Source organism: Silurus meridionalis, chromosome 14 (genome assembly GCF_014805685.1).
Source record: "Silurus meridionalis isolate SWU-2019-XX chromosome 14, ASM1480568v1, whole genome shotgun sequence".
Classification (NCBI taxonomy): domain Eukaryota; kingdom Metazoa; phylum Chordata; class Actinopteri; order Siluriformes; family Siluridae; genus Silurus; species Silurus meridionalis.
Genome location: NC_060897.1, coordinates 6314168 through 6329855, shown reverse-complemented (window position 1 = coordinate 6329855; position 15688 = coordinate 6314168). Strand labels below are relative to the sequence as shown.

Sequence of the window (15688 nt, the reverse complement as noted above, 5' to 3'; positions counted from 1 at the left end):
TAGACACATCAAATCTGATGTAACTAAGATGATATAAGGAAAGCTTGTCTTGAAACAATTTCTTTTTTTGTTGTTTCCTTGTGAGATTTTTACATTTCAGCACATGACATTTGCAGAAATTTCCCCATGACTAATAAAATGTTGGGTACTCCTACAGACATGAGCTGCAGCTTCATCGAATCGTTTGAATATTACTAAAAAAATGACATAACAATAACGCGTATGAAGTATAATTACTATTTTAGGCTACAACTACAGCATAAACGATGTAAAGTGCTGCTACTGAATTCGTAATGCTGAGGAAATGCTGGTGAGATGCATGTGTAGGCCAGTGGCACAGTGGAAATGGAATAAAAACAGATATAATTCTTCAGCTACTTTCTTCCAATCATTCTCTCCACTTTACAGCAGCGTTTACTGTATTACCTCTGGCTGTTATCATGACTTTGAATTCTTTATAACCTTCTAATAGTGAGCTTCTTCTCTCTTTATTCAATTGGCAGTCATTGATTTGAGTTGTTCGCTTTTATATCGTTGTCAGATTAGACTTTGCTTCTGATTCAGAGTGTAGCTACAAGTGTGAAGACAGACTGGAAGATTCATTCATTATTTCATAGTCACTTAATGTCAACTGAAATAGAATAGAATAGCCTTTATTTGTCACATATACATTACAGCATAGTGAAATTTCGCTGGGGTCAGAGCGCAGGGTCAGTCATGATACGGCGCCCCTGAAGCACAGAGGGTTAAGGGCCTTGCTCAAGGGCCCAAGAGTGGCAGCTTAGCGACATATATATTTACACCAGCCAGATGACAACTTTCTTGCTGAGGAAGCTGAAGGTGAAGGTGATGGAGTCGTCAAGTATGTCTCCAGACCTGAACCATATTCAGGCATCCTCAAGCAATGGTGGAGAAACGCCATGTGTCTAACATCCAGTAGCTCCAGCAGAGTCGATTAAAAAATGTTGAGTCAGAAGCTGGCTTCAAAAAACAGATGCATGAGTGCTTCCAGCATCGCTTTAAACGGAAGGTCCACTTGACAGTGCTCAGACCATATGCCCCTCGCTGCAACATGTCAGTTTCATGGCCATCGTCCCAGAAGGAAGCTCTTCTGAAGCTGGCTGACAAGAAAGCCTGCAAACAGTTTGCCAAGTCCAAGTCCACAAATAACTGGAACTATGTCCTGTGGTCTGATGAGACTAAGATACACTTTTTTGGCTCAGATGGTGTCCAGCATGTGTGGCGACGTCCTGGTGAGAAGAACCAAGAAAGTTGTGTTTTGCCTACAGTCAAGCATGGTGGTGGTAGCATCATGGTCTGGGGCTGCATGAGTGCTGCTGGTACTGGTGAGCTGCGGTTCATTGAGGGAAACATGAATTCCAACATGTACTGTGACATTCTGGAGCAGATCCTGACACCATCCCTTCAGAAACTGCAGCTTTCTAACATAATAATGACCACAACACACCAGCCAGGTGACAACTTCCTTGCTGAGGAAGCTGAAGGTGAATATGATGGAGTCGCCAAGTATGTCTCCAGACCTGAACCATATTCAGGCATCCTCAAGCGGATGGTGGAGTAACGCCACGTGTCTAACATCCAGCAGCTCAATGATGTCATTATGGAGGAGTGGAAGAGGATCACAGCAACAACCTGTGCAGCTCTGGTGAATTCCATGCACAGGGGGTTTGAGGCAGTGCTGAATAACAATGGTGCTCACACAAAATATTGACACTGGACACAATTTTGACATTCACTTAGGGTGTATTTACATTTGTTGCCAGTTATTAGAACTATAATGGCTGTATATTGAGTTATTTTTAGTGGACAATAAATTTATACTGCTATACAAGCTATTTCTTTATATTCATTCTGTGACTTGTTGTTTTCTGTTCTTCTGCTGATTGTGCTTCTGCACCTGATCCCAAGGTGATAACCTTCAGAGGTTTTTCGAACAACATCTGATGATCTAAATGAAGCGATTCCATTGTTACACATCTTCCCAAACGTCCATGAGTGTCCTGAGATATTTTTTTTTACCTATTGGGAACCAATAGTAGTGGCAGACACACTCTCTACATGGTGCTTACTATTTAGTTATTTAAAATGTACACACCATGCTGCACCTTTTTTTTTATATTCTGCAAGCAAAGTAGCTGCTCTCATGTTATGTTGCTTTCAGATTCTTTTAATGGCTAGCAGCAGTAGATTGTAGTGGCAAAGAAGCTTGCTGAAAACTGATCCAGTGGCTTGTACACATTGACAATGCCATGAAAAACAAAAATCTAAATCTAAAATGATCTAGCATTGTGACGTCATAATTCAATCAGCATGCTATATATGAAACAAAAGCAAGAATGCAGGTTATCATGCTGTGTTTATGCAGTATGCAAAGAATAGCATGTTATTTTTTGAGTTGGACACTGAGGATTCCGTGCAGCTGCTCTGATTTTCCGAAAACACAAACTGCGGCTGTACTAAACTGCTGTATGGCCGCGTGCTGCCCCAGAGCGCCACCTGCATGTATGTGTGTGCGCGTGTTCCTCTGTGAGAGGGAGCGCGAGCGCAGAAGAGTTGAAATCAGTTTTTTACACGCCGCCTTCATGGATGTATGAGCTCTCCGTCACGCGCGGAGGCGTTTCTCGGTTCCAGCGGGAGTTGCTGCGTGCGTGCGTGCGTGTGTCTTCCCGCACCGGCTTCCCGATAGGAGTTCGAAGGCGAAAGCTCGCGCCCCTCCACCACCACCACTTTGTGCACAATGCGCGGCGTGTGTGTCTCTGTGTGTAGCTGAGGGCGGACCACCATGGCCGAGCCGGAGGCTGCGGACACGCCGAGACCGGCACGAGACTTTCCGCACGCTGCGGCGCGTGAGACCGGTTATGATAATGATGATGATTGTGCCGCCGCCGCCGCCGCTGCGGGCACGCGCGCGTTCCTCAACCTCGGCGGCGATCCGGAGCGCGTGGACCCGAGGCAGTGCGCACTAACGGCGGACACCGGAGCCGCGACAGCTCGGCGGAGAGGAGCCAAGGCTCCGGGAACGCACCTTGCGGCATCATGAAGGTGAGTTGTTGTTGTTGTGTTTTTTTTTTTCTTTTTCATTGAGTTGCGGGAATGGGATTTGCACATGCGCGCGCAACTACAAACGGGACTCCTGTATAAAACATTTCGCTTTAGTCCGTAGTGACAGTCAGCGGATCTGCACCGGCAACAGCTGATACACTCCTCTGTGGGTCACATTGTGCGTTTCCGGTTTTGCAGGCATCTCCTCGAGCTCCTCTTTCTAGCGTTTGGCTCGAGTTCAGGATGCAAACCCGTGAACGCAAAGTTTTTCTTCCGCTGATCTCTATCGCGATATAACCGGCTGATGCACGAGGGTGAAACATGAAGCCTGCTTTTGGAGGCTGCAGTTCATAAACTACATTACACACTTCACACTCATCCAGCCAATCCATGTCATTGCATGTTGACTGTCTTGTGCATCTGGGTTCTCTGGTTTCCTCCATCTCCTCCAAGGCATGCTGGATTGCCCATGCTAAACTGCCCCTAGGATTTTGTGAGTGAGTGTGTGTGTGTGTGTGTGTGTGTGTGTGTGTGTGTGTGTGATGTCCCATCCATGGTAAATTCTATGACCTTGAGCTCAGTGTCCCAAGACTTCAGATGCACCATCTCCGTATGCTACTGCAATTTCTCCAATATCTTCTAACCAACAGAATTGAGAGAATCAGGAAAGTCACATCACCGATCTTGTTCTTGTATCAAAAGAGTAGCTAGTGGATAATTGATTTGCATCCTCCTGCTTGCAAAATGACGAGATAACACCAGACCACACCGCACGTCACGACCTGTCAGAAGAACGAACTCTAATCCATCAGTGGATCGATCAGCTCCATTGATCAGCTGACCCCAAGCATGAGAAGCTTTGTTGGGCTAATTGTGTTTCGCCGGTACTGCAAGGACAAAGACGTAACTGCTCGGAAACAAACAGAGTACACACACACACACACACACACACACACACACACACACACGTACTCCTGTAGGATATCATTTTTTGCACTTTTTCCTCACATTCTCACAATCCCATCCAAAGATTTTCATGCATACACACGTATTTAAGATGATACAAGTTTGAGACCGTGCAGCTTGTACTAAATCCCGTTCCTTTGATCACGGGTGGGAAATTGTTGTTTTGGAAGGGAGACTTTGTCCATCGGGCCGATCCATTTTCGCTTTGCTTAGCAACCGAGACCAAGCAGCTCCTTATTCTGTCACTCGCAGGCTTTATTGAATTCCGCTCTTGGCTGTGTGGGTGTTTTGGCACAGGAGCAAGGGAGCGAGTGACAGGGAAAAGGATTGTGAGTGTTGAAAAGGCTGCTGGGTTTTTTGTGTTCAAAAAGAGACTTGATGTATGTGGCATTGACTATGTGTGGCACTGATTAAACAAATTATAATATTGCTAATCGTTCATTTTGCATATAAAGCACGTCGTTCGTCATGTTTGTTTTTGTTTGCTTACTCGGTGGCAATGTTTCTTTTTCATGTTTACCGTAGGTAGAAATTGAAGCCTTCAGCATACACACACACACACACACACACACACACACACACACACACACACACACACACACACACACACACAAACACTGAATCCTAAATAGCTTTCTATTCACTGTATATGCTCACTTTGTAGGTAGGGAGAAACCATCAAAAACAAGGAATAACGAGAAATTATGGGATGTGCATTGTCAATGACGCCAAAAACGATAATTACCTTCCTATAACCGAACATACTTCACTTTTTTTCCCTGTCTTAAACCACAGCGGTTTAGGAAGCTGTACATCTCATATTTATTAAAGACTAACAGATTTCTTTATCTGGTACATCCAAAATACACGATATTGCCAAAAGTATTGGGAAACACACCTTTACCAGCCATATGTGGTTCTTCTCCGAAAATTCGGAGGCACACAATTGTATAGGACGTCTTTGGATGGGGTTTAATTGCTAGACCAAACCTGCTCCAGCTTGGTGATGTCCGTGTGCTCAAATCGGTTTCTGTTAGGATATGCTTTACATGGGCTGACGAGGAAGATTTTCAATGGCCTGCTATTAAGGTCTGACCTCAACCCTATTGAACACCTTTGGGAAGAATTGGAACACTGACTGCACCCGAGGCCTCCTAAACCAATATCTAACTTTACTAATGTTCTTGTGGCTGAATGAGCACAAATCTACACACAAACACTAATATCTAGTGGAGCTGTTTTCCAGAAGAGTGGAGGTGATTACAAAAATAAATAGGGACTAAATGTGAAATGCTAAATGTGAATCTGAATATGAGGTGTCTACAAACCTTTTTCTGTGTAATGTACAATGAATTGTTTTACTGTAGTAAATAACAGGAAAAATGTGGTGTTTAAAAAAAATAAACCCAAATTTACGATGAATGCTTCCCATTGGTCATCCAGTAAACAGTTTCCAAACGCTATCAGTTTTTCGCAAATCCGTTTGGAGAAGGTATGCTAAGAATGTAGGCATGATAAGTTGACTAAATGCCATTAGGCCTGGAGCAGTAAAACCACAGCAGTAGTACTCTTTGGAAAAAGATTGCGTTCTCCTGTTTCTCCAGAGCTGTAAAAAAACATGAATTGCAAAAATACTACATTTTTCTCCTTTATTTACTCTCAGCTTAACATCAGGCATGTGGGCTACGTGTTTTCATGGCTTGTGTTGGAGCTCCTTTCTGTCATTCAGACTTGCTCAGACAGATCCTCACTCACAGATGAGCCTGTAGCTATGGCCGAGAGATCGACAAGGTGGATGAGAGATGAGTTTGCTCTCTCTTTAACCCTCCCCTCCGCCTTTAAACAAGATGAGCCACTCCATCTCACTTCCCTCGCATGCTGCTGAGAGCCAGAGCGGTTTGAGCCGGGTTCCTGGTCCATGCTGCCATTCATCTCGCAGTCATCGAATTAGATATCAGTACATGCAATTAGGCACAAAAAGAGTAGAATGAATGGGTCCTGGATTGGTGGATGTGGAGCTACTTATCATGTAAACACCACTATAGGTTCGAAGGATGCATCAGAAAATAAATAAATATATCAAATCATACACTTTCAAATCATCTTTAGTTCAGCCTTTAAGATGTTGCCTTTTTCGTGATTATTAAAAGGAGTGAGATCGAACAGAGTTAAACAGAACTGCGCTGATAAAAATGCAAATCCAAAGGACAATGGTCAACTGAACAAAAATAATCACCTGTCTCGGAGACACGCCCCCTTTTTCCCGTGTAGCTAACACATTTTGTATGATATGCATCTGCCACTCAATTTACATATTCAGTTAACCTTAAAGTTATACAAAATAATGATTTTATTATTCACGTATTATTTCGAATACATAATTTTCTAGAAATAGTTTCAAAAGCTGTACCAGAATTCTCAAAAAAATAAAGATTTATTTAATTACTAACAAGTCTGACATAAGGCCACAGACAGAATGAAGAGCACTACTTTAATAATATTTTTAAAAGAAAAGTTGTTTTTTAATAAATAATTTTATCCGTTATTTATTTCTTCTTCGTTTTTATCACTGATATTTGAACGTTAATTTCAAATCCCAGTTAGTTCACTGGAATAAATTGGAATTCTGAAGGCACCCCAGGCCTCCTGACCCTAAGGCTGAATGAGCCTAAATCTCCACAAGCACACTCCAAAATCTAGTGGAACATCGTCCCCGAAGACTAAATGTGGAATGGGATGTTCAGAAATCACATTCAAGGTGTCCACAAGCGTTTGTCCATGTAGTGTATATTATGTGGTAAAGTTTTCTTCAAAGAGCTTTACATTTAGCATTAATGCAAAGGAGTCTCCAGTTTTAGCGGTTTTGAAAAAGTCTACAGCTGAGCGTCAGTTTAACATCGCTGAGTTCAGTGATTGTGGCTCACCTGTACATTGTTAATGTTTTTTCTGTGCAGAGGTGTGTAGAGTACCTGAAAATCATACTCGAGTAAAAGTATAAATACCGTACTGCAAATCAAAAAAGTCTTTGAACAATACTTTGAACAGTATTTGACTCATTTCGAACGTAAACTCAAAGACGCACTAGTCTTGACACCAAGACGCATGTTAGTGAAAAGTCACAAACTGTTGATTTCTGAGGTTTGATATCCTAAAAATACAAATCAAATTATAAACCTCAGAACTGCATTAACCATCAACACAACATGCCAGAATGAAGTAGAACCACTAGTATTGAATTGACCAAAAAATTGAAGGTAAATCATTTTCGATAAAGTCAAACCAAATATTCAGAGCTGACTGTGATTTTGATTCAACTTCAAGGAAAGCTGCTTTTCAAAGTTTTTTCAAAGTGGATTTCTACATTATAAGAAACTTGGTTTTGATGGGTTTTTGCCAATTTTGGATAATTTGGCAAAATCTGGCTAAATGCACCAGCTATTGAATGCTAATAGAAACCGAGTAGAGAATTAACCTTGACCAAATGCAATGTGTTTTAATAAAAACGTGATTGAAGGTATTTCAGAAAAATATATTATAGAGGTAAAAATAATTTCACTTTGGTAACAACGTCATCTTATCGCTGCCACTGTGGTGACATCATCAGTGGATGTCTAGAAGCCACTGCGAGCCCTGGCCTTGACCAGGAGGAGAGGAAGTGCAAACGTCAGCGCAGAGTGCTCGCAGGACTGTGGTGTTCTGACGTGTAACAGTTTCCAAGATTTGAGGCCAGTCGTGATGGGATTCGCCTCTGCCGATGTCGGGACATCTCTGTTCATTGCAGCGTGGCTCAGGAGAACATGTGGTAGCAACGTGTGAAAACACACACGCGTGTTCACGGGAACAGTATGTGGAGAATCTGGGTCAGTGCTCTCTGGTGTTCACACAGGGGCCCTGTGGAGACATTGGAAAACTGTGTGTGTGTTGGGGGGGTGAAGGCTGTCAGTGTTGTCATGGGTGGTCTGTAATTGTGTTCACACTCTGTGTGCTTATTTATGCTAAATCTGCTGGGCCTGCATGTGGAAGACTGTATGGATGTGTGTTTGTGTGATAAGTGCTGACCATCAGAGGAAAAGAGAAGAGGCATTTATCAATTCCTTTATCATGTTTTGCAGTAATGCTCTGGTTTGTCTATCCGTCTTTCCTTTTCTTTCCTTACCTTTTCTTCCTTCCTTCCTTTCTTTCCTTCCTTTGCTTTTCTTTCCTGTCTTTATTTTTTATTTTTTGCTTTCCTTCAGTCTTAGTCTCATATTCTGCAATATTGTCTTTGCAATTCTGTTGTTTGTTCATTACTTTGCTCTTTCCTTTGTTTGTTTGTTCATTTGTTCCTTCCTTTGTTCCTAAGTTTTTCCTGCTTTCCTTCTCTTCTTGTGTCATGTTCAGCAAGTGATACTTTAACAGCTTTCTTGCTTTCTTGCTTTTCATTCTTCCATCCATCCATCCATCCATCCATCCATCCATCCATACATTCATTCATTCGTTTATTTGAAAAATCATTTCATTGGCATGTTCTACAATGGTTTCTTGCTCCATCCATCCATCCATCCATCCATCCATCCACCCATCCATCCATTTAATAAATCATTCCATTTTCATGTTCTACAATGGTTCCTTGTTCCATCCATCCATCCATCCATCCATCCATCCATCCATCCATCCATCCATCCATCCATCCATTTATCTATAATTTTTTTCCGATATTTAATCTGCTTGGTTACTGGTTAATGTTCTTGTATTCTCCATTTTCACTCAGGTCTTTCGGGGGGCTACACAATATATGCCCTAAATTGCCCCTACATGTGAATAAGTTGTTGATATTTCCACAATAAGATGTTAATGAAGATGTCCTAAAGATGCTCATAATGATGCTCTTTCTAAAGAAAAGCCATGAACTTTTAAAAACTCAGCTGAGTTGGTGCTCATGTATCGTGTAGAACATTTCTATTAGGAAATCTGTAAGCTGTCTGTTTCCTCTTTACGTGTTCGGAATCACCCGTGTGCTCTCCCTCTCTCAGGAAGTGGCTTTATAATCCAGCAGCTCTCATTCCATCTCTTAGCCAGGGTGCCCAGGAGACCGGCATGAAACTCGACACTCTTTACAAACCCATGCTGTGTGTGTGTGTGTGTGTGTGTGTGTGTAGTGCATTGTTATGGGATGAGAGGAGAGTAAGAGACACATGAATGTTTAAGAACTTTGATTTCGATGTGGAATAAATCCTCTGACCGGCTGGTGTGTGTTTGGTGTGTGTGAGACTGACCTTTATAGTTGCAGATCAATGCACTTCCCACAACAGGTTAAGTGTAACTCCATAAAGACATAATGAATAGAACATCTCAGCTTCACTGTCACTCTCCTCACTTACTCGATATCCCCCAACACACACACACACACACACTCTCTCTCTCTCTCTCTCTCTCTCTCTCTCTCTCTCTCTCCCTATTCATTTCCTCTCTCACTATTTTGCCTGGAAGAGAAAAGGATTCAGAGATATCCAGTTACTGAAAGCTCGCCCTAATCATCGTACACTTATGTGCGTACCAGAAAGGAAGGAAATTTAAGTAGGTAGTCACTCCTTCTTTTCATTTCTCTTCTGTACGTCCCTCTTATCTTCCTTACCTCTTCACTTAAGTCTCTCTTCTTTTTTTTTATTTTAATTTCACCTGTCTGTGTCAGTGATGAGCCAGACTTTCCGCAGTAGGCCCATTGCATCACTGAACAAATTAGACTGGTACTCAGTACAACAGTAATGTCCTTAAACATCAGATAATTAGTCTGAAATCAGTGATCTCTTTCTCTGTCTCCCTCTCTCTTTTTTTTCCATTCATTCTCTTTCTTTCTTTCTCTCTGTCTGTCTTAAATACCTTGAATGTTAACAAAAACTTGCATTCAGCTTTTATTGGATATTACACTGTTTATATGAATAGTATATCTTTCACAAAGGTGGGCATTTCTATTCATCCATCCTTCCATCCATCCATCCATCCATCCATCTGTTCATATCCATCTATATATTTATTCTGTCTTTCCACCCACACACCATTTCTCCATCCATTTATTTACACATATATATAAAAATCAGTCTCGTCACTGTTAGATCCATTCAGCCATTCTGTGCAGATTCATTTATCCATCATTGGTTTCATCCATCCATCCATCATTCATCCATCCGACCATCCACTCATCCATCCATTTATCCATCTATTCATCCACCATTCATATTTACATAAACATGTATATTTTACTCATAAAAACTGTTTTGCTGTTCCTTTGTCATTGTAATGTCCGTCCGTCCGTCCGTCCGTCCGTCCATCCATCCATCCACTTTTAATTCTGTCCCTTCCTCTCTTAACTCACAAATGTTTTCATGATTTTTTTCATGATTTCTGGAAAGCAGTACGACTGCAGTGTTGGAAAAGAAAAGTATTGGCTTTTATCCTTCAGCTCTTGACTGTAATATAAAGTCTCAGGTCTAAAAAGTAGAGACAGCCTGATGAAAGAGAAGCCAGAGAGGTGAAAAGTCTGTCCCCATCACTTCTTATCATGTCTCCTACTCTTTCCACCGCTTCTTTCATCTCTTCTTTTCATTTTTCTTTCTTTTTTCCCTTTGTCTTTACTAAATGTGTTTGATTAGCCCAAAGCTTTCAGAGATAAAGTTTTAGTTGATGGCGTGTGAGCTGTTTTTTTCTTCTCCATCTACAAATACCGCTTTTTAAACACTGCACACGAACACTAATACCTGAACTCACTCGAACGATTACTTGAAGATTAAGAGATCCCTGTGTGTCTAGTTAAATAGTTGTATTCCGTCATGTAAATTTGTTTCCCTTCCCCTCATGTGGTACGAGAGCAGCAGGGACACGGTGTCTGAGAGGAGGAAGTCTGCTGTCGCTCGGAAAAAAAATAGAGAGAAAAAAAAAAAACAGGAAATGAGAGTAGTTATCAGCATGCTGCAAGTCATATTACCAGCTGTGTGTGTGTGTGTGTGTGTGTGTGTGTGTGTGTGTGTGTGTGCGTGTGGGAAAGTAAAGTGGATAAAGTGTTTTGCACTTGCACGGTGCCTTGTTGCATATCTTCTTTGCATGTGTTTACTCCAGTCATGTGTTTTTCTCAGTTATTTCTTAATTTTTCCATCACGTCTTTTTGACTCACAATGTGTCGGGTTAGAAATGTTGTTAAACACTTTTGATTATGCTCAAATAAGTGATTTCAACCATATATAGCTGACGCAGTACACAGTGAAATCAGACAACGTTCCTCCAGAACCCTGGTGCTACATAGAAACAACATAGAGCTGCAACACACAACATAGAGCTACATACAGACATATCCTCGACACATAAAGTGCATCGTGTGCAACCTGGTGCAAGCAGTGCAAGAAAAGAAACGGTGCAAAGAAACAACACAAGACAACGTGGGGCCGATGCACAAAACACAAAATAGCGCCGACCAAATATTGTACAATGTGCAAAAGAGAGAACTATAAACAAGTGTATTTGTAACCATGAACACAATGTTGCCCAAAGAGCAGCAATCAAAAGGTGCAAAACAGCATGTAAACAGTATAATATGATTCATATACTGTAATATGGGTGGTGCTGAAGACCTTGATGTGTATGAAGTGAAGTGAAATGAGTAATGAGTGTGTGTTGAGTTCTGGTTGTAACAGTTCAGTAACACACAGTTGAGTGAGTGTGTGTGTGTTTTTTTTACAGTTCAGTTCTGTGTGTTGAGGAACCTGATTGCTTGAGGGAAAAAAGCTGTTGCACAGTCTGGATGTGAGGCCCGAATGCTTCAGAACCTCTTACCTGATGGTGGGAGGGTGAAGAGTGTGTGTGAGGGGTGTGTGGGGTCGTCCACAATGCTGTTGGCTTTGCCGATGCAGCGTGTGGCGAGGGAAGAGAGTCTCGGGTATTCTTTTCAGCCGTCCTCACAATCCTAATGTGTGGTCTTGTGATCCGAACCAGGGCAGTGAAACGGCTGCTCAGGATACTCTCAGTTGACCCACTGTAGAACATTGTTAGGATGGGGAAAGGGAGGTGGGCTTTCCTCAGCCTTCTCAGGATGTAGAGACACTGCTGGGCTTTCTTGGTGATGGAGCTGGTGTTGAGTGACCAGGTGAAGTTCCCTGCCAGATGAACACCAAGGAATTTGGTGTCAAACTTGTCAAAGTTCAGAGACAGATTGTTGGCTCCACACTAGGCTGTTAACTGGTGCACCTCCTCTCTGTATTCTGACTCGGCATTGTTGCTGATGAGACCCACCACGGTCGTGTCATCGGCGAACTTGATGACGTGGTTCGAGCTGTGCATTGCTGCACAGTCGTGAGTCAGCAGAGTGAACAGAAGTGGGCTGAGCACACAGCCCTGAAGGGTTCCAGTGTTTAGTGTGGTGAAGCTGGAAATGCTGTCCGGACTAACTGAGGTCTCCCAGTCAAGAGGTCTAACGATTATGAACATTTTCATTTTATAAGACAGAAACAAAATGCAGGTTAGCAAAAGTTTAAAGTAAGTGTGTGGGTGTGGGTGTGTGTGGGTGTGTGCTCAAAATACCCTTGTGTTGTTTGTGATTAATGCCCTGGTGTGTTTCGCTTCAAACAGGAAAAAAAACACACGTGGATGTCGTTCTTCAGCACCACTGCCCTGAAAGCAGCTTTGAGCTGACTTACCACAGAGAGAGAGGGAGAGAGGGAGAGGGGGGGAGAGGGGGAGACTCCGGCTCTTAAGTAACACTTATATCAGGATTGGCAAAGCTACTGTCAGATACTGACCCTAATGTTTGGACTTGTCTGGACTACTGCTGTTTCTCTCTCTCTCTCTCTCTCTCTCTCTCTCTCGCTCACTCTCTCGCTCTCTGTCTCACTCGTTCTCTCTTTCTGTGTATGCATGTGTGTGTGTGGCTGCCTTTGGCTATTAAACAGAGACCCCAGTTGGTACTAAGACATGTTGCTTCTGTCCATCTGTCTGATATCTGGCCTCTAATGCTCAGAATCAGATTTTCAGACTCGCGGATGCGTTGCAAATCGCAAGTAACTCAACCCGATTGGCGAATTCATTCGCGTGTTAATTCATTCGCCTTCGCTTGCACAACGGTTGCTATAGTTACGGTGCAGGTGTATGTGCATTTAAAAAAATATATATCAAAAAATCACTGAAAGAAATCAAGCAAGCAGACAGGCCACCTCAAGGCCACTCGTTCTCTTGACCTGCTGAAGATGTTTCTGTTGTAACGCACAGAGTAAATGAAGAAAAGGAAAAAAAAAAAAAAAACATTCCAGTCAAAACAGCAAGAAAAAAAAAGGAGAAGTTGTTGGGTTTTTTGTGCTGTTGCAGTTCTGATGAACTTTCTTAGTATACGCTGAGGGAAACTGGGAACTCCCAGTCACAATATTCTATGTGTTGATAAAGTTGAGAGACAAATTGGTGGAAAATGAGTTAGCTAAGCTCAACCCTCATAAGTTTGTCGATGTCCTGCTCGAGATATAGTTATATAGACAGTGTCCAATATTTAACCAAGTAAACTTTATTTCTTGATAAACCTGAAGTAAAATCCTAGTTTTAAAGTAATTAAGTGATTTTATTTTGCTTGGTGAGTGGCCATGCTGACAGGACCTCAGGTGCTAAACTTAAATGATTAGCAATGCTAATTGATTGTAACTAGTCTGTGGCATTTCTTTTAGCATCGTGTTATTTGGTAGATTCTGTCTGTCTGAATGTCTGTCTATTTATTTATTTTTTTTTTCTGTTGGTCTATTTTATATATATAGTCCATAGCTTTTTTTTCAGTTATGTATAACTCATTCAGTAGTGTTTTGATTTAGCGTTTTGCTAATCTATGTGGTTTACTGTATCGTGTTTTGTTTATGCTCCAGTTCGTGTTGTGTTCGGTCTCTAGTGTTTTGGTTAGCACTCTGCTAATCTGTCTGATTGAGTCTGTAATGTTTTAGTGTTAATGCAGCAGGACTTTGCCAGCCTCCTCGTCTGACAGATGGTGCCGGTCTTGAGCAGGTAACAGGTGGCAGAAATAGAAAGTAAGTGTGTGTGTGTGTGTGTGTGTGTGTGTGTGTGTGAGAGAGAGAGAGAGAACAAGAGGGAAAAGGGAAGGGAGGGCAGGGAAGGGATATTTGATTGGATATCTCAAAAGGTATTTTTACACTCTCACATACACACAGATTCACACAGAATCCAATTCCAGGCTTGTGCACAAGAATTGGGGTACAGCAGCATGGTTTTGGTGAAGACTATTAAACACACACACACACACACACACACACACACACACACACACACACACACACACCTCTCTATTTTTTCACCATACAAACAGTTTCTATGCCTAAACATGTTCACTTGTGACATATATAATTACTGTATATAGTGTGTGTGTGTGTATGTGTGTGTGTGTGTGTGTGTGGTGCCCTGAGGGCGAAATCACTCAACAAGCATTGTAATGACAAAAAACAGACACAGCAATCAGTGTTGGAATGCTGTAACGCTGTTACTTGATCAGCTCTGTGTGCTTCAGTTAAAGCAACAGGGTATGATCCTCTGATAACGTGTGTGTGTGTGTGTGTGTGTGTGTGTGTGTGTGTGTGGGGCATTGTGATCACTCATCTGCTGATGTAGGACACTGGGAACTTGTGCAGCAGGATTTTATTGAGAAATCTATTAACATAGAAATTACTTTTTATTTGATGATGATAATGATAAAGATGGGGTAAGATCAAGTTTTTGTAAATTTTTTCATCATAAATCATCATCATATGATTTTTCATCATAAATTAGCAGATGGAAAGAACTTCTGCCTACACTGAAATTTTTCTTTTAGTCTACTAATCCGAAATATCGCCAAATAACCCACAAGCCAATGTCTGAGCAAACCACCACCAAGTATTGGGTCACTCAACTTTTTCTTCAGACTGTTACCACTTGGATGTAGGCAGACACTTTTATCGGATGTCTTTGGATGCCGGAACATTAGATCTTTCCTTCACTTGAATTAGCAGACCCAAAGCTGTTCCAGCATGACAATGCCCCATATAGAAAACCAGCTCCTTGAAAGTTTACATGGTGGGAGTGGAAGATCTTGACTGGCCTGCTATAGAGCTTTGATCTCAACCCTACTGAACCCCTTGAATGAATTGAAACGCTGACTGCACCCCAGGCCTTCTCACCTACATCAGTACCGTACCTGAAAATATGGCTTTAAAAAACGAGTTTTTGTTGGTTTGATTGACGGTTGGGTTGTTGGGTTGATTGGCGCTGAGATGACAGGAACTAATATCAATTTAAATATTATAATATAATAATAATATAATGTAATAAATAGATTTATTTTTGCTCTTCATCAGACTTGAATTGACTTGCGTTATTTTCTGTGTGTGCGCAGTAACGTGTTAGTTTGGGCTAATTCTTTTCTACACAAAACTAGCATTTACGCTCCTGTTATCACTTACATTATAGCATTCACTGGCGGTTGTTTTCTTTCTTTTTCTTACTCTATTTCTTATTACTATTTCCGGACTATAAAGCGCACCCATATATAAGCCGCACCCACTGAATTTTACAAATATTTATTTTGAACATAAATAAGTCTACACTAATGTACTTTACACAGGCTTTAACGAAAGACACGTTACACATGGACAAGTTTTGGAAACCTGTC

General features: G+C 41.7%; 1 protein-coding gene across 1 annotated transcript in view; it reads left to right on the top strand.

The window, feature by feature from the left end:
* Positions 1-2582: 2582 nt before the first annotated feature.
* The window catches only part of plcl5 (phospholipase C like 5), an 83902-nt gene continuing 70796 nt past the window's right edge, over positions 2583-15688 (top strand). The window contains exon 1 of the mRNA XM_046866035.1: positions 2583-3063. Within this exon, the coding sequence (XP_046721991.1) occupies positions 3058-3063 (6 nt within the window). The 5' untranslated portion in view covers positions 2583-3057. The remainder of the gene's footprint in view (positions 3064-15688) is intronic.